Genomic DNA, 20,561 nt, shown 5'->3' with positions numbered 1-20,561 from the left:
CCTAGAATATTGTACAACCTCTTACTCTTCCATGAGTACTTACTTTTTTCTCATATTGCTACATAATTTTGCATTACATTATATATCTGTAAAAATAACTGTGAAACAAGTTAGTGCATAAGCCACACCCCATAATTCTTGTCTATACATTGTAGAGTCTCCCCGCCTGATGGTAGAACACACAGAAGGCACTTACTTGATGGATGCTAATTATTTCTTATTGAATTATTCTAATAAAGGCTAGAAGGATCTCACATTATAGAGATAAAGCACTCCACATTGTGTGAGCTATGGTTTAGCAATAAAATAATATATTTATTTTCCAACATTTTTATTGATAAAACTACACAAAAAGTAATTGATAATTTAAAAAGCAATGTTACACATTATCTTGTGTTTAGAAATTTGTCACCTTGACAATTTCATTCATTGACCACATGGCCATTGTTCTGCAGATACTCCCAGTCCACTGGAGGGTGTTTCTGGGGGTCATTTTCCCTGCGGGTCTTCAGGGGTCCCTCCTTCCAACTTCTTAAACCCGTTAAAACACACAGTGAGGACGGCCAACCGGAAAAAGCAGATCTCCTCACACAGTGTACACCGTGCGTCTGGAGGAGACATTCACCCACAATCTATTGGATTTTCACTGTAGTAGTTCTGTCAAGCTTTGTGATCAATTGTGTTTCTTTGCAGTCTGTGGTAACGCAAATTTTCTTTTGGTACAACGTAAGCTTGAATGCCCATGTTTAACATCGGAAACAGAATCACTTGACCAAGTAAACAATAAAAATAAAACAAACCAGACAAGAAAAAACAACACTTTTAAAGAAAAAGCAAAACAAAGCAATTGAAATAAAGTCTGAGAGTTACACACACCTAACAAGGAAAACTGGATTATCTCCCCAACTTCCCACCCACCCCGGGTTTGTCCCGCCCTGTGGTTCTCCAGCCCAGGAACCATGCAGTGTAGAAAAAGCAAATATACAAACAAACCTATATGTAGCTAGGGTGAAATCTATTTTTATAAGAACTCGACACTTTTACTATTTACACCCAGGAGCATATTTGTTTGTCGTTTGTTTTAAAGCAAAGAAAGTTCTGTAGTTCTCCTGGTTATGCTGCCGGTGCATTTGCTCTCTTGAAGCAGTTTTGCTTTTCCTTTCCAATTGTGACAAACGCTTTAACAGGAACGATGAGCCGGCTTGCTTGCGCAATTTTGACACCCATTCTTCTTTAAGATGAAGGCCCTCCCTCCCCACACTTCGAGTCCCCCAGGTAGGAGTTTTGCATTAGTTTGTTAATCTCTCAAGGTAAATGGCAGGTGCTGCCGACCTGGCGATGGTGGCGATGAAGCTGTGGTCACGCCCGAGCTCCAGGCCGGGGGTTTCTTCCTGTTCCAGGGACACTGCTTCGTAGCCCTTGTTGACATGGAGCGGCTGGTGAGCCTGGCAGTACCCAATCACCGGCTGGTCATAGTTGTAATATGGCAAGGGCTTCACGTGGTGTGGGATCTGGATGTGAGAAAGAAAAGGATTGAAGGTAAAAATGTTTGGGAAAGATAAGGAGATGACATAGGATTCTACTTTGTCCCTTTTTATGCTGTTTCAAGGCATCAACTGCTGGTTCAACTACTAATAAATAGTAAAATAACAATTGTTAGTATTTAACTCCACAGTGTTGTGTATATATATGCAAACTGTGTGTGTATATATATACTTTGTACATAAGATCATATATAAAGATTTTTCAATGTTCATTCTATCATTTAATGCCATAAAAAGTTAAGAAAAAACTAAATTCCCATCAACAGAGGAATTTAAAATGTATTATGTACATTCATACATTAGAATGAAGATAATACAATGATTGCAGAGTAGCAATCTGTTGTAAAATGGCAAGATTTTATACTAAATGAAGAAATTAAGGTGAAAGATTGTAGCATGATCTATTTTGTGCAAATACAAGTGTAAACATATAGAGGTTTCTACTTTTAAAACATTTTTATATGCTATTGACATCTTTATGGGCATGTGCAGCTTTTATTTAAGATGTTAAGAATTTGCCATAGGTGATTTTTTAAAATCCTATAAATTCTGCACAAAAGAACCCTAGAATCATGAAAGTGGGTACATCTGTGTGTTTATAACATGTAATGTTATTGATTTTAAGCTAAAAAGTCAAATATGTGTCTAATTTTAGAATAAAATCCCTGAATAACGGTCTACAGAATCTCTTTAATTAGAAAATCTGGAAATAGTACAGCAAATTTGACTCTGTGTAGCTTTTAATTAAACCATACATTTCTGATAAAGAGATGTGTCCCAGGCTTAGAAAAAGGAAAGTGATGATTGCTCAGTTCTTGATATCATGCTACAGTGTTTCTCATAACCTGCTAGATCCAACTGGACACTCTTGACTAAATTGTGAACATTTCACTGTTGTGCAAGGTTAGAAGTCGTGGCAATTCAAACTATTGTCTCTGGGCTCCAACCTCGCTTCCCTAGTTACCTTTATTATGCTCAGCTGAGGCTTTGTAAGTTCCATTTGTTTGACCTGCTGCTCCCTGTTAGACTTTGTGAGTGGGGACTCCTGGAGAAAGATGGCATGGCGAGAGGAGGTTGGGGGAATTGCTCCCACAGTGGACTTCCTCTCTGTTTCTTTCTGCTCTGGGGGAGTTAGCCCAGCAACACTTCATTCTGTCTGGAGCAGTATCTTCCCATTACAGAGACAATTGCAGTTTGTAGCCTTTTCAACATTTTCAGTGCTCCCAACATTTCATCCCATCCTGTCCCCCACAGAGACTGCAGCTCCAGGCAGGTCTAAGGTTTATCTCCACAGAACCCCTCCTCCCAAAATTTGATTTTAGTGATTCCAGAAACTTTATTTAGTCCCTTCATTCTACAAGTGGTAGTGGTGGCAGTTGTTTCCTGAAGTCGCTGTCTCTGCTATACCATGGCACTATCGTTTAGCCTTGGCACGAACTTAGTTAATAACAACATTTAGTTAGCACTTTCTTATGTAATTTTTGTTAAAATAACTGATAGGTTGTCTGTCTCCTGGTTGGACTGTGCCTGACTCTTTCCGTAGGTTAAACTGCAAGAATTGATAAATTGTTATAATTTTATTATTTGGTAGTTAACCCCCAGTGTTTTCATGGCTTAATTGTTTTGTAGGAAGTTAACCAGTCTTATATATAACTTAGCAAATTTATTTGAAGAAACCATTCCTCCTATTACTGTACAATCCCTGAAATGCTCTTCAAACTATGTCTTGTGTTTTCTTCCTGGTATCTTCATTAATATGTTACATAAAATTTTTACACAAATTCACGCTCTGTATGAGAATTATATTTTTAACACCTCTATACTTAGTAAGATAAAAGTCACTTCCTCACATATTTAAAGATGTAGATTAAAACATTTTCTATAGCAGATCACGACTATTTAGCAGGTTGTAAAATTAATTTAGTAAAACCAGATAAACATGTTTTAAATGAAAAGAACTGGAATGAGAAGTGTCAGAGTGTATCATATGAGGAAGTTGTTTCATGAAAGCTTTGTTTCCAACTTGTGTGTGAGCACGTGATTGAGTGACCTCGGAGTCATACTGTGATGTTTTTAAACTAGTAATCACTGTATCAGATACCTTTAAAATAGAATTAAAGCACATTTTGAGATTGCAATTTATTTAATGTGCTCAGCAATAACCTGGAGATTTTTTCATCCTACTTTTACTACTCTCTTATTTGTGAATTTATATAATTCACTGTTTTTCTCAATGAGTGAGAAAATTAAATAAAATTAAATTAAAAAATTAAACAAATTTGTGTTTAGGAAGAGGCACAATGGCTTGTAATGAAAATCAAACACTACTTTTAGCAACCCTTTAAGATATAATAAAAAAGATAAGTTCTCATTAAACAAAGTGTTGATATAACCTTGAATATGTCATTCTGTTCTCAAAAAGTCTGAAAAAATACGTACTGGTTAAATGTGATTGATACAGAGAAGTTTTTAACATTAGATATTAATTTCTATGTTGATAGTGAAATCAAAGCACTAATTGTAAGACAACATGGCTGAATTACTAGATATTAAATATCAAGTTAGTCCTACCCCAAATCTATAGATTTTTTCCTTACATATATAGATCTCTTGCTGTAAATCATTTCAGGTCTAGACATGAAATGTTTGTCAGCAGACTCTATTTTAGGAAACCTCATGGGATTTTGCAAAGTGTTGGGTAGGTAGAGGTATCTGTGATTCATGTCATAAGTCACCCAAACTCTGAAAAATCATGGAAATGAAACCAACTTGTTCTGACACTTCAGCAGGGAGAATTTTATGAAGAACATCTTCCTAAGAGTTAGATAGCCCACTCTTACTCTTGTGTTGTTAATAGTTGGAATAGTGTCTCAAAAACTTTTAAAAAAATCACCAAATTATTTCCAATGACATTCATCAGGTATAAAATATTTGTTGTACACTTTCATTTAATAGAATCACTCAGTGTCTCCAAATTATCCAACTAACTAAAAGTTGTCAAAATAAAGATTAAGCATGGGTTTAGTTTTGTCCACGGTCTTGTAGCCCCATGGGTAGTCTTTTTCCAGTTACTGCAATGAGCAAATAGTCAAATCTACAAACATGTGAACAGTGAATGCAGGAGTGAGATGGGGTGTTACGGACCCTTCTGCACGACCAGCCTAAACTACAGATGAAAGCCAGTAGCTCCTTTGTGAGCATGACTGAATTTTCAATGTAGAATAATATCCTTCAAGTTGGTCGATCAACTTGGACAATCAAGTTGGTCGATCAAGTTGGACAATCCTTCAAATTGTCTTAGACAATTTCATATCTAAGAACCATGGATTTTGTGTTAAAATTAAATTGATTCAGATGTCAAGTGACTTGTATTAATTGTGGAGCTTTAGGTTTATGTATTGCATCATCTCTGAACTCAGGAAATTTGTTTTGCTCTTGCAGTTGGACTGCTTTTTTTTTTTTTTACTTCAATTTATTGCCATTTCTCTGTTGCTTTTGAGCTGGGCTTAGAACCTCTAACAGGGCATAAAACACTCTAAAGTTCCTTCTTGCACAACAGCCCAAGAGCCAGAATTCAAAAGCCAAGTGAATTGGCAAGCTCTGAAAGCATATCTGAGATGTTTGCTTATTTCCTGTTGTAATATTCTGTTGGGCATATGTAATAACTTGACTTTGTAGTTTTTGAGGATCTAAGACACTGAGGTCTGTACTGTATAGTAATAGTGTACAGTACATTAACCACCTGGGTCCCTGTGTGTGTCATTGTTTCCTTTCCAGCAGTCAAAATAAAGTATCCTTAAGTTCCCCTTAATGTGCATTAGTATTTTTGTAAATGTTTTCTTAGAGTTTTCCCAAATGGTCCCTGTGTTCCATCAGCCTTCTAATGGGCTTCATTCTGTAGTACAGCACAGCAACATTTCTTAAAGATGGCCTCATCTGTGTGCCTGACAGCTCACTGCTTGCATTGGAAACTACACTTTATTTACAGGTAATGGGTGTGGTACAGGGGCTGAAGGAATCCACTGGGGGAATATATTATACTATACTGAAATTCTGTTGTTTTCTTTTCTCAAGAATACAAGCATTTTAACTCAAATCAAAACTTTTATAGAGGCATAGAAACTTCTGTAGAGACATACTTCATAACTAAATCTGAGGTCGGTTACAAAGGGGAGGAGCCATTATTATCACTAATTAAAGTCCCTTTAATTTTTCTGAGTTTCCTGTGAATCCTCTGAAAATGGGGATAATAATGACACTTCATTAACCTCTATAAACTTCAGATAATTCTGAAAGTAGTCCCTGACTCTCCAGAATAAACTGAAAAAACATTCTCACTCTAGTTTACTCAAAGTGACAGTATCTTTCATGAATACATGCCTGTCTCTTGTCTATACTTTCCATTCAGAGAGATGCGAGGACATGAGGGGTCACCAAGTGGTTCGTTAACCAAGGCTTTAGTCCTGCTTTGTGCACTTAGAAGTTTAGAGACTTTAGTGTACATTCTGATTTTCTAAAAGTACCATTTACCCTTTACCTAGAATATGCTTTTCTTCCAATGTGCTGGAGGGAGCATAAAAGGAGTCTTTTCAATTACAGTGGCTCATAGCATTAGTGATTCAAAGAGGGAAGTCGGGGATAGAGAGTATTTTTAAATATTGGGAGGAAGGGCAAAATATAGAGAAATATGTGGAGCTTAAAAGTCTGAAAATTGATTCAGATCCCGTAATTTCACATCCATAATAATTATATTTAAAGTGAGAAATGTGTCTGTATAGCAAATGTGAGAGCAATGTGAAATGGCCTCTTGATATATGTGATCATGAAAGGCTTTTGAATTTCAGTTTTTTTATGAGCATGAAATTCCAATATTGTTACCCGCTTTTCTCAAAGGTATTAGCATTAGTTATAAGTAGTTTAATAGCCTGATCATTCTAAAATTACTATCCATTGTCATTAGTCTTATTTATTAACTTTTCATGAACATTGTTCACATTTCAGTATGAGTTCTTTCAATTGAAGTCATAAAAAGTTGATTTTCAATTTCCTAAATGACATTTGGTCCCTAATTTTTAGAATTAAAGGGTAGTGTCTGACTTCTCAGACCATTTAAAAATACCATTCTGCAAATGCAGATGAAGAATTCAATATAGTTGAATTGCTTAATGAAGATGGGCACTTCATTTATTAGAAATAAAATTGATTAAAATATGAAGGGCAATATCTAAATGAATATATAAATTAGGCTGTATTTTACTCATTGTATTAATAGTTGGCAAGAATGGCCAGGGAATAAGAATATGTAAACAAGTTTGAATACAGGTTTTTTCAAGAGTTTTGATTGAAGTTGACAGAACTTCAAATCATTTAGTTAATTGGGTAACAGGGAAACTTAATTAACTCATAGACACAAGAAAGAATTTAGCAGCTACACTGGGGAAGAGCAGGCTTCCACTGGGTCTCAGGAACAACTGAAGCCAGAAACACAAATGTCACCAGGGTCCTCTCAGTCAATCATGCTTGATAACCTCAGCAAATCATATTCGTATACGGATTGCCAATCAACTTTTTCTATCTGATTTGACAGATGACTATGACAGCTTTAAGGTTTTACATGTCCCAGCCACAGCAGATGGCACAAATGATCATGATTCTTTCTAGCTCTTTTTATCAAGAAGTAGAGTCTGTTTCTCCTTGCCTTAAATGTTGGCAGACCTTGTAACATTTTTTTCTGGCCAATAAAACACAGCGACAGCAACATTACTTGGGTCCCAAGGCTCTTAGGATCCTGACCAGGGTAGCTACCACTATGTGAACAAGTCCAGGCTAGATCAACGGCAGACAGAAGGCCTTGTGGAATCACTGAGGCATCTTAACTTAAATAGTGTCCCCTCGGGCTCACAGAAGCTCATTACAGACCCATGGGTCCAGGAGCAAAAGCCCCACCCAGCTGGCTCCAAAGAAGCAGAATTGGGTCATTTCACCTTATTTCAAAAAGCATATGAGACATTGAACGAAGATGTAAAATCGACAGTTCTTGCAAATCTGATTTCATGCCTCACTTTTCAACTGAGGTTATAAAAATAACAATGAACTTTTCATAAATTCTCCCTCCTTAAATTTTGAATATATGAAGGCATTTATAATGCAAAAAAGATGCACAATAAATAATTAATGAATCTAAATCAATTTATCAAATTACATTATTTAATCACATTCTTCAGTGAAACATTCTTAATTTTTTTCAACGCAGGCTTGCTTTTTTATTAGAAAACACCAATTATCTCAGCATTAATTTCTGCTAATTAAAAAGTAAAACTTTCAATATAACATGACATTATTTATAAAACATTTGTTATAAAGCTAATTTTAAAACATAGTTTTGAGAAAGTACCTTGAACTCAAAAGTTAATAACTGTTATTCTGCAACAAGATAGAAATTTGACTACCTTTTTAATTTACCATTCAAATTAACACTTTTTTAAAAATAGAGGTGCTTGCTTATTTGTTTCTTGGTTCTTCCATTACCAAATTAAATACAAAACTATTAGAAATTCCCACAAGATACATTAGATAAGACAACAGATTAAAAGAAAAAATTATTAGCATCTGGTTCAATATAACTGCAGGAAAAGCTGATATGGGCTGGGGAAATGTCCTTTTCAGAACTATGAAACACTTACCAGCCTTGAGTGTCCAGAACTGGTGAGGAAGAAGGAGAAGTCAGGGTTTTGAGCAATTCCCTGGCCATGAGTAAAAGCGGGGAGAGTATTAGAAGTGGAGGAGGAGGAGAATATGCCTCATTTCCAGGGTTCACGTTGTGAGACACTGAATAAAGCAAGAGTGGGCCTGATTCAGAAAACTCACCTTCTATTTAAGAAAATAAGTCTTCTTCAAATGACAAAAGTGAAATAAAACTTTTCATCCTGCCATTTTACTTCTTACTGTTCAGCTGCATTCAGTGTCTACTCTCTCTCTCCCCCAGTTCCCACTGTCATCTGGGAACCTACTTCTTTTTTACAAAAATAAAGGCTCATGAAATACCTGACATCCTAACACTTTATATAGACACAAAGGCTTTCCTCCCTAAGTAGTAACTGTAATAGAGAAGAATCTCCAGAAACAAGAAAGACTGAAGAATTCAAGGGAAGATAAGTTCAAGGAACTAAAGAAAAAAGATTTACTAAAACCAAAAAAAAAATAGAAATAATTTAAAATTCATCTTCAATGATCATCATCTAGACATTACTTTGGTACATAATAGCTATTCATATCTTTGTTGAATGAGAGAACCATAACAATTTTTCAGCATTTTGTTTTGAAGATTGAATAAGCAATAAATGTGAAAAAATATAAAATAGTCTTATGTTAATATTTGTTAAACACAGTCATTAAATTTATTGATTTTTGCTTTAGAAAATCTTCCCATGAAAACAAGACAGTGGTGCAAACCAGTAACTGTCTCACTTTCATTTTGTTTATGAGCTAAAGTGTATACAGTAGCTCCAGAATGTAAACTTCACAATACTAGACACACTAGATATTGTCTTTTCTTAGATATATTTTATTGATTATGTTATTACAATGGTCCCAACTTTCCTCCTTTGCCCCCTTTCACTCAGTACCCACCATTCCCTCCAACAATTCCCCCTCTTAGCTCATGTCCATGGGTCATGCATATAAATTTTTTGGCTACTCTATTTCCTTATAGTGTTCTTAGTATCCCCGTCGATTCTGTACCTACCAATTTATACTTCTTAATTCTTGAACCTTTTCTCCCATCCTCCCTCTGCCCACTCCCAAATGATAACCCTACAAATGATCTCCATATCTATGTTTCTGTTTTTGTTCTTTTTTTTTGCTTAGTTTGTTTTTTAGATTCAATTGTTGATAGTTGTGATTTATTACCATTTTAATATTCATAGTTTTTATCATCTTTTTCTTAAACAGGCTCTTGAACATTTCACGTAACAATGGTTTGGTGATGATGAACTCCTTTAGCTTTACCTTGTTTGGGAAGCACTTTATCTGTCCTTCAATTCTAAATGATAGCTTTGCTGAAAAGAGTAATCTAGGTTGTGGGTCCTTGCTTTTTATCACTTTGAATACTTGTTGCCAGTCCCTTCTAACCTGCAAAGTTTCTTTAAAGAGGTCAGCTGACAGTCTTATGGGAACTCCTTTGTAGGTATCTATCTGCTTTTCTTTTGCTGCTTTTCAGATTCTCTCTTTAACTTTTGGCATTTTAATTATGATATGCCTTGGTGTGCTTCTCTTTGGTTTATCTTATTTGGGACTCTCTGTGCTTTCTGGACTTGAGCAGCATAAAAAATACTCAGGCAGAAATAAAGGTTACCCTAAGTGAAATACAGAAAAATTTACCAGGAATCAACAGTGGAGTGGATGAGGCCAAGAATCAAATCAAGAATTTGGAACATGAGGAAGAAAAAAATTCAATCAGAACAGCAAAAAGAAAAAAGAATCTAAAAAAATGGGGATTAGCTAAGGAGCCTCTGGGAGGTCTTCAAATATATCAACATTCAAATGATAGGTGTGCTGGAAGAAAAAGAGAAAAGCAAGAAATTGAAAACTGATTTGAAAAAATAATGAAAGAAAACTTCCCTAATTCGGTGAAGGAAATAGATATTATCTGTTTATTGACCAGACTGTCCAAACCATTTAAACTTAAGTTCTGACAAATGTTGCACAGTAGCATTTTGTTTTCCCTGTTCTCATCTTATTTAAAGGTGGCAATGCGTATTCTTTGTGTGCTCATGATTGCCCAAACTTTGATGTTTAAGTCAATTGTAGGACAACAGGACATAACGATTTACCTCTTTATTGCTTTCTTACCATAATGCCTTGTCTTTGAAATGTCTACAGAGTTGATGAAATTACTGAATGAGGTACTAGCCATTTTTGAAGTTAGCTTTGAATCCATTAACTGTAAAGTTTATAACATTGGCAGCACTCAGCATTCAGTGAAAATTTGGGCTAATGAGCTGGGTTAATTAGCTAGTATTAACTTCTAAATGTTTTCCTTTTGCAGCTCTGGCCCTTGAATTTGAAGAGCAAGTTCTTCTCAATAGTGTATTGCAAGCAAGCATTTTATTTAAATGACTTCTACATAAATTTGCTTCTAAAATACTTAAATAAAAACAGATACACCAAAATTTCAGAAACAACCTATTTCCTTTATAAAAACAAAACTTATAGACTTTTTAATAGCATACAATAATGTACAAAAGACAAGTGTTTCCTAGAAAAGAAGACAATGCTCTCTACTTGAGCCCAACTCTACTCCTGAAAACTTAAAAGTAAAACCATACAAAAGAAAGAAACAAAGCCAAAAGTTCTCAACACACTTAATAGGTTCAATTTAAGATTTATTTTGTCATCCCCTCTCAAAAATTTGGAAAAGTAAAGAAAGTAAAAGCAGCAGGGATGCTGCTACTGGGAAGGTACACACAACCGGAATTAGAGCCATTTTCTTTGGAAGTTCAATTTCTCCACAAAGTTCCTAGGAGCTTATTTCCATTTTTATATGAGTTGTGTAGCATTATGTATAGTTTGTGTTAAATAGTTAATAGTGTCTATCATTTGTGTTATAAAGAACATTCATCTTGTCAAAGCAAAATTTTACTGATATGTTTGGTTTTTGAAGATAAACTATTTTTAATCCTCCCAAAACACCCAGTTTACTAGTGCAGTGGTATTTAGTAAAAACTTGAAATATTTTAATGCATAAGTAAAATAAAATTCATATGTAAGGAAGGTGATTGAGTTTCTTGCATTTCCATATTTTTTAATAGCAGAATTGCCTATCCCAGGGTAAAAATTTAGAACCAAAAGACAAACACAGAAGGAAGAAAACCCCAGAAGGACACACATATACTTGATAGAATAAGCTATGTAACCTGACTTTAATAAAGTTTAAACAGAACTTTTGGGGGGACTGGCTGATCCTAATGTAAAGAAGCTTGGCAATGTATATTTAATTGCAAAAATAGGAGAAGCTTATTTAGAAAATGCAATTAAAGTTTTTCTTTTGCTTGAATATCTTTTAGGACACCATGGCAGAGTGGTGCATAATTAATACTGGCCTCATATTTTTTAATAAAATATGCTAAGACCTATGTTATTGCCTGGATCTCTGTCATTGAGTATATACTATTAAGAAGTAATTATATATAAAAAGAATTGGCCATGACAGTTCATTTACTTGCATTCAATTATTCACATGAAAAATACTTATTACAGAGGTTGACAAACTTTTCTGTGAAGGGCCAGTGGTGAACACAGGTTTTGGTGAAAATAGGTTTACAGTTTTGAGTATACAAAACTGTTTATTATTTTATTATTATTTATTAATTGTAGTATTATTTTCCATATATATGACTGTAAACCTACTTTTGCCCAGTGCTATATTTTAGACTTGCAACACATACAATCTCTGCCAGCTACTGAACTCAAGGCTGCCATTGCAGTATGAAAGGAGGCTTAGACAAAACGTGAATGAGGGGAGTAAGGCTCGGTTTCAGTAAAAAATCTGATTTTATTAACACTGAAAAATGACTTTTGTGTAATTTTCAGGTGTCACAAAATGTTTACCTTTTTTAAATTATTATTTGAACCATAACAAAAAAATTAAAAATAAAACTATTTAGCTTGGGTCTAATTTACTGTGAGCCAGGCATTGTGGTAGGTTCTTTACTCAAAGAGCTTCTGTATAGCTGATAGATTGGGACAAACCTGGTATTTGAGACTGCATAATCCAAGTCAGTAAAGCAGAGGGAGAAAAGCCCTCCAGCTGGTTTACATTGCATGTTTCCTTCTGAAGATCCAGGTCTTCTACTCTACAATAAAGCTCTCAGTGGATTGCAAAGAGCTGCATTCACAGGACCTCGGTACTTAGTAGTCAGACTTGAACTTCTAGGTGGGAGTTCTAAGTCACCATTCAGGACATTTAGATCAAACATGCTGTGGCAGAATAAATGCCCAATGACCTTTCAGTGAAGATCTTAAGCAACACTCAAGCCAGTGAACCTGCCCCTGGGTGTGTGATGGCTTAGAACACAAAGCTGAAGAGAACTTTGGTGATTTTCTAAAAGAGGTGAAGTTCGTGGGTCATATAATGTTAAGTAGGTTTTGTTTTGTTTTGTGGAAAAGTTAAAAAGCTTTCTTGCTGTTTCCCAATCTCACCAAGCCTGTTCCCATATCTGAGCTTGTGTACTTGATTCCCTTTGCCTGGGACGTTCTTTTCCCAGTCTCTATAGTGGGGCTATGGTGATCTTATGAGCCATGGCAGAAATGATGAGTTTCTGAAGGGGCCTTTCCTAATTACCTTGTCTAAAATACCTCCCCACCCCTATTCACACATGTAAGCCATTTCCTGTTTATTTTCTTCATAGCATTTATCAAAATGTTAAATATCCACAATTATGTATATCTTTGCTCTTTTACTGCTTTTTTTCCCCAATATAAGCTTCATGCTGTCAGAGTATTTCTGGCTGGTTTCTTACTGTTTGGCTAACATATTTCAATAAATGTGTACTAAAAGAATATATGAATTTGTGAGAAATATTTGTTAGAGAATTGGTTTTTATTTAGAAGAATTTTGACTTAGAAACTGTAAATTCCTTTTTTTCTTTTATTTTTCTACTGTCTCCCATCTGTTCTCTGCTTTGAATTTAAACAAGGGGATCTAGGATGGCACACAAACATTGCCCATCTACCAATACCTGTATGCCTGCTGTGTTCTGAGAACTACAGATATTAAAATGACTAGAGATATAGGTGACCTTAAGAAACCTATATCTAATATGGAAGACAAATATCAGCTTGTTTTTCCAAAGTGGCATCAGCAATGGTAGAATGTAATGCTGGATATATATAAGAAATGACAAAGTAGGAAAGAAGAGAAAGTTTGATGCTTACAGTTGGTATTAAAGTATAGGTGCTTAAAGTGGAAGCCTGGTGCCACATGTAGTGTCTATATATTGGGTTGGCCAAGTAGTTTGTGTGTGCTTTTTTTCATAAAATAAAGTACATTTTTCATTATCACCAGTAACTTTATTGATTTGGATATTTTCAGTATGTCGGCTATCTCCTGTGTGGTATAATGTTGACTGTTCTCAATTAATGTCTCAATTTGGTAGCTATCAACTTCAACTGGCCTACCCAATCATGGAGCATAGTCCAGCAGGAAATCTCCAGCAGGAAACTTCTCAAATCACTTTTGACATGTTCAATCAGTCATAGCACCTTCTTCATACACTGCACTAATCTTCTTTTGCATTTTGGTTGTGTTTTTACCTTTCTTGAAATAATAAAGCATAATATGCCAAAATGTTGCCTATTTTCTTCCATCTTCAGTATTAAAATGGCTATATGAAAATTCCCCAATTTTGATGTTTTTTTAATGCACACTGATATGACAGCTGTCACAATACAATCTAAAACAAAATGGTTTCAAATGAAGTTAAAGACAACTAAGTGCTACTAGAGCCAGTTTACAAAAACAAATGAACAAACTCTTTGGCCAATTCGTACAATCAACATGTCTGCTACTTTTGACATGGCAACATGGCTTTCTATATGTCTTTGGAAGACTACTATCCAGGAAATATATATCAAAAATGAACTCTTCAAAAAATTTAACAATTTATCCAACTGATTCACAACTGCTCCCATAGAGAGTGGAGTCTACACCTTCTATATCTACAGTCATTATTCTCACTTCTCAGGTGAACACTCAGCCTTAGTCTCTTATGAATAAAGCATCCTGAAGTTATGATGAGCAGCAGACTGACTCTACTTCCCAGTTATGGAGGGGGCAGGACACTGCTACAGCTGCTTTCTCGGCTTCTGCTAAGGAACAAAATAATCAACCCATGCCACCCTTACTGGAAGCCAAGGTATTGAGCGCCTCATCATGCTTTTCATGTGCCATTTGGAATTTGATCAACCACACAAACTTCCCTTTAAAGAAGTTGTTCTTAGCCCTGGCTCAGTGGAATGAGTGCCAGCCTGCAAACCAGAGACACTGGTTTGATTCCCAGTCAGTGCACATGCCTGGGTTGTGGGCCAGGTCCTCAATAGGGGGCATGTGAGAGGCAACCACACATTGATGTTTCTTCCCCCTCTTTCTCCCTCCTTTCCCCTCTCTAAAAATAGATAAATAAAATCTTAAAAAAAAAGGAAGTGGTACTCAGACTTGGCTACAACTTTAGCACATCTGTGCTAAAGGTGATTTTATAGATACTTACGTGATGTCTACATCCCAGATCAATTAAATCAGAATTTTGAGGGTATCACCAAGGCCACACTATTTTAAAAATGCACACCAGCTAATTCAAAAGTGCAACCAAGTTTGAGAAAGCTGCTTCTTATTAAATTTAGATTGTTCTTCCTTAAAGGTATAGGCCCAGAAGGAATTTGTGTACGCCCTTCTGGGGGCGTACACAGTTTGATTTACCTAATGTCCCACACATGCCTGGAGAATACCTGGCTCAAAACAAAGCTGACTACTTACCAATTAGAAATCACCAAACATAATGCACATATGTGTGTTTTTTACTCTTTAATTTATTTTCTCTGAAGTTCAACTCATTCCTGCTAATTAGTCTGTCTCACCAATTTATGCTTCTTCAGTTTTCCCACTCATACTCTTGTCAGTGATTATTCTGTCACTCTTTCAGTTATCATTGATTTGATTATATATATATGTGTGTGTGTGTATATATATATGTGTGTGTATATATATAGATATATATTCTCTATTGTCTAAAGTTAGGTGTAATTCAGTTGGGTAAGTTTAACAACTATCATTATACGCATGTTTTTAAATAGCTACTTGTAGGTGAATTTACTTTGCCTTTATGGCAAAGTGCCCATAAATGTTCAATCAGCTGGAGAATTCCTTTGGCTAAACATTTTCACAATCTATTTCTTTTATCTTTTTTTAAAAAGTAATTTAATTTACTGGGATGTTAGTAATAGCCCATTCCACTTTGCACTATAGGGAAGAAAAGATACTTTTAACTACTTAAAAGCTAATAAAGGTTCCCACTGTTGAAAAATATTCAAACCTCCCAATTATTTCCATCAAGTGACAAATTTAAAAGCAAAGGAAAAGAATTAAAACCCAAGAGTGTTAGCAAATAAGCAATAAAGACGAGGAGAAATTTAGAAAAGGGTCATTAAACTCATCTTTGCTTTAAAGCAACTTGATACTCCTATACATAGGAGGCCATGTTCTCCGCAACTGGAAATGGTAAGAGTTAACAAATAGTTGATGAATTTCACCATCTGTGGTAGTATGTCATAAGAGGAAATTATCTGTATGTGTGAGACTGTAGAGAACAGCTTGAAGGAGCTATTCTTCCACCCTCCATCCCTCAACCCCCAACACCAGCTGCCTCCCGCCCCCAGAATACGAGGCTGACTTCTTTGCCTTTTACTACCATGCTCCACCACAGGCTACCATGTCCACATGGTTATAATCCTCCAGCAAAACAATTATTAACTTTAGAGACTGCCCTCATTAGTTCCTATTTCTGAATGAAGCTAAACTGAGTAGCTGGTTTGCTTGACACACTCCAGAGGAGGTGGGTGAATTCCTATGCTGAACTTCATTGTTTTCCTTGGCCAACACCTGAAACCTAACCACTTCTGTGTGTCTATATCACCTCATTCCTGTAATATTCTGTTTCTTTTTCTCTGTCCACATTTCTTAATATTTTCTACCAAAAATTATACTCTGTACTCTTAAATTCTGATTCTATTATTAACTACCTTTTATCCAAACTCACTCCAATGAATGCATGTAGCTTCCTCAGCTGTTTATTAGGATTCAGACACGCTTTCCTCCTCACTATCTAAGCAGGTTACTTCTAATTTACTGTTGTATTCTAGTTTCACATGTTTCTCCTAGATCCTGACTTTTGGGTGCTTGACCCTCATCTGGGTTTGTAGCCTAGATTCCTAATTTATCACTGCTCTTAACAGTTTGATTTGGAAGTTCTCATATGTGAATTGTATCTTAATACAGATAATCTATAACCTTTTAGCAAGAAGGCTGGTGCTCATTGACTATTACCAGGAATGCTGATGGAATAACTAATTTTTACAGAGCTTACCAATTGAGGTTTGCTTTTTTATTATAATAATAATATTTATCATTTATAATGGTAAGTTAGAAACTTACTTATAACATATTATTAATTAATATAAAGAAGTTTATTATATTATCATGAACCGAGACCCTCAGAGAAGTCTTAGATTCTTGGAACTGAGCCTAGCATTGACAATTTGATAGAAAAAGGACTCGTGATACGCTTGGATAGGCTTAATTTTATTTGGTTTCCATATCACCACTCAAAGTACCATTTTCTTGGATGGCAGGTAATTTGTATTTAACTAACAGAAAAGATAGAAAGGCTCCATTTTCTTCTTAGCTAAACATGTGGTAAAAACTCAGTGATTCAGACTAAGAGATGATCACTCAGTACAAACTATTATATAGTATTTTTTAAAAAATTGTACTTTATTTCATTGGGTGAAACAATAAATTTGTGTTTAACTAACCTAAGGTCAATAAGCCACTGGTGATGCAATCCTCTTTTCATATTATCTCCTTAATGGGTGGAGTGTTTCTGTAGTATGGTGTGGTGGAGGGAGCACTTGTGTAAGCAGGGGATGGGAAGATTGAAGAGAATGGAAGAGATAATGGGATGACATCCCCTTCCTGCCCATTGCCTATGGTCAATAGAAGTTAATGACAAGGTCCATGAACGATTTTGTGACATACTGAATACCAAAGGTGGCATACACTCATCAGGAAAACCATCCTCCCTCTTCTGGGTAGAGCAGTTCTCTTGCCTTCCTTACCGAGTCACTGGTGGGGCACAGTTACAGACTCAGTGTTTGTGCCCTGTCCCCCATTCTTATGTCGAAACTCTAAGCCCCACTGTGGCTGTGTTTGGAAATGGGTCCTCTAAGAAAATGACTAAGGTTAAATGAGGCTATAAAGAGCCCCGCATCCATATAAAAGAGGCACCAGATAGTTTCTTGTCTCTTTTCCTCCATTTGCGCAAAAAGAGGAGATCATGTGAGCACACAGGGAGATGGTGCTGCCTACAAGCCAGGAGAAGGGGCCTCAGAATGGAATCCACCTTGCTGCACCTTAAATTGTTGTTTAAGTCATACTAACTGTGTTAATTTGTCATGGCAGCCTGAGCTAATACAGGTACCATGATCATTCTGAGGCTTTGCAGGAAGATGGGTGGATGCCATCACCTGATGGAAGTAATGTGTCTATAGCAGATGACCACAAAACTATTTTGTGAAAAAATTATTAACTCTTCTGTAGACCTTCAGAAACTATTGAGAGAGAGGAAAGAAATCTTGTTATTTGATAGCAGAATATATGGACTTTAGTAGTATTTCTCTGCTATATTAATGCTGGATTGAGGATAAGACTGCAAGCCTCAGTACATTTGCTGCCACAAGATGCTGAATTCTGCCTCCTAGGGAAATATCTGAGTTTAGAAAAAAGTTCACAGAAGCATGATGATTATATTCTTTCATGAACATTTTCACCCCTCCTCCATCATGTAATGTTAATCTTTATACTCAAATAAGGCTGGAGTTGGGAAAGAATTATATTGGGTATGAGGAGGGGATTTGCTTTTCTTCTTTGTGTTTTATTTTTAATGTCTACTTGGAATCCAAGCTGGAGACATTTATAGCTCCCATAGTATCCAGTTGGGGTGCATGATATCAATATAATTTCCTAAGATGCTACAAGCAATTGTGCTCCTTGTCTTTTTGTTACTCTAAAGGGTCATGAGCGCTGAAAAAGGATCCAGGTCAATCTAATTTAATGCATTTCTTTGGACCCCATATTAGTTATTCTCCTTTTGTCCTCTAACACCCTTTCTCGCCCTGCCTCATGATCAAGGAGGCTCATTCCATGACTATACTCCTTCACCAAGCTTCCTTGCCATCTGGCTTTGATTAGCTTCAGGAACAAGAGGCACTCATTGATGGTAGGAGATGGAGGTCAGAATATGCATTCCTTGCTACCCATTCTGATCTTGCTAAACTTCTAGATTGTCTGGTTCTTCTACAGAAGTGTTCTCAACCTGGAGCCATTTTGCCTCCTGGGGAACATTTAGAAATATCTGGAGGCAATTCTACTGTGAAGGCCGAGTTTGTCAAGACAAGAGGTAGCCAAGAATGAGGCAATACTAGCATCTAGTGGGTGGATGTTGGGCCGTTACTAAGCATCTTACAATGCTCATGACATCTCCTACTGCATACAACAACAAAGAATTATCTGAGATGAATGTCAAAGTGCCACTGTCAAGCCAGCCTGTGCTACAGTTACAGCTCCTTTAGATCGGCCCTCTTCACAGCATCAGGACCTAGTAACACTATCTTCCCTCTTCTTCAGGTCAAGATGGTGGCGGTGGGTGGGTTTGGGCTTCTTGCTGTTTCTACTTGAATTCTTTACCAACTTTTGTAACTCCTCCTTTAACACTGCTATCCCTTCTCTAAAATTCCCCTCATTAAACTCTCTTTGATTAAAACTTTTGAGGGTAAAATGTTTCTTTCTGGAACCCTGACAGAATTTTCTGCTCACATGTAGCAATTGATATGGGTATTTAACATCATGTACATTTTTCTTAAATTAGAGGTAGAATGGTAAACTTTCACCAGTACTAAAGCCTAACAGTTACTGAGTAATATCTTCATAAGCTCTTGATGTGAATAAATGAAATTGTTGACAAGAGTCCTATGATTTGGATGCTAATGTTGGGTAGCAGCTAGGAATGAATGACCAGAGGGGGAAAAAGGCAGGGCCTTCACCATTACAATCTAACAAGGAAAGGAGGCTAGAAGCAAGAGGAAGACATGTCTCCCCAATTAACTCAGCAGTCTTGAGCTCGGTTTGATGACTGCCAGGTGTCCTGGGCAGTGTAAGCAAAATAGCATGGGAGGAGGGGGGGTCCTTGAGTCTGTGCTGAGTAAAGGGGCTTCTAGAACAATCTTACCAAGATGTCCGGGTGTTCTGAACATCACAGGTGGGGATCACACAGGAGTAAGAGGGGGCCTATGCTGGGAAAGGGGACCTCTGTAACAATTTCACTAAGACAAAGGCTTTATTGCTGTACATTATTCACAAAGCAGGGAAGAAGGAGGAACCTAGAAGCCAGCTGAGGTGTGTAACTACTGAACCCCAGTAGTCAGTATACTTAGATTAGCTAGGTACCCACTTGTAGCCTTGGCTCAAGGGTATAGAACAAACTGACTAACAACTTTTTTTTCTTCTACATGTGGGGCATTTAGACTAGCTGGGTGCCTGCTTGCATCTCTGTGCTCTTGTGTGTTTCATAAATAAACTTGCTGTCTCATTTCCAATATACATGTTTGTTTCTCACTTGAATTCATCTCTTGTGGCGAGATAAGAGCCAAGGCAGAGGAAGAAGGCCTCCTGACTCAGGTCTCAGTCACCCCATCCATTACACTAATATGATTCTCATTTAAAAGATGGTAACACTGAGGCACACAGGTGAATGCCATGCCCAAGGTCATGTACAGAAAATGGGTCTTAAGCCTGAGTGCTTAGCCATGGCCTCAAGCAGGCCCTCTACCTTCAGCAAAAACCACACTGCAATATTTAAGACACAGAAAGCAATAGTTGGCTCTCGTAAATCATTCCAATATGAATCAGAAAGATTCAGAGCAGCATCCAAGGTAATTCTTGATGTCATTCTACACTCCCACTCTGTGCATCCTTTTTTAAAAACTCTTCCCTTTATTTCTCTGTCCTTACCTTATCTGCTGTTTCTCTCTTTTTCCTTTGTGTTTCTCGTTTGCTTTTATTCTTCCATATCTTTTCACTTCCAGTCTTTCCTCTCTTTGCCTTGCCTATTTTTGCAAAATTTGTATCTGCCTGTGGCACCTTAATGTTAAATAAATTAGGTTCAGTTTTTAGTCAGAATGGCATTCAAA

General features: G+C 36.5%; 1 protein-coding gene across 2 annotated transcripts in view; it reads right to left on the bottom strand.

The window, feature by feature from the left end:
* Positions 1–455: 455 nt before the first annotated feature.
* LRRTM4 (leucine rich repeat transmembrane neuronal 4) overlaps positions 456–20,561 on the bottom strand; it is a 758,612-nt gene continuing 738,506 nt past the window's right edge. For both annotated transcript variants that reach the window (XM_045828590.1, XM_045828589.1), the window contains one exon: positions 456–1,511. In XM_045828590.1, coding sequence (XP_045684546.1) covers positions 1,290–1,511 — 222 coding nt within the window. In that variant the 3' untranslated portion in view covers positions 456–1,289. The remainder of the gene's footprint in view (positions 1,512–20,561) is intronic.

The sequence above is a fragment of the Phyllostomus hastatus genome, unplaced genomic scaffold (genome assembly GCF_019186645.2).
Source record: "Phyllostomus hastatus isolate PE091 unplaced genomic scaffold, TTU_PhHast_1.1 phas_scaffold_78, whole genome shotgun sequence".
Taxonomy (NCBI): domain Eukaryota; kingdom Metazoa; phylum Chordata; class Mammalia; order Chiroptera; family Phyllostomidae; genus Phyllostomus; species Phyllostomus hastatus.
Note: the sequence above shows the minus strand (reverse complement) of the source record. Positions and strands in the feature narration are given on the sequence as shown.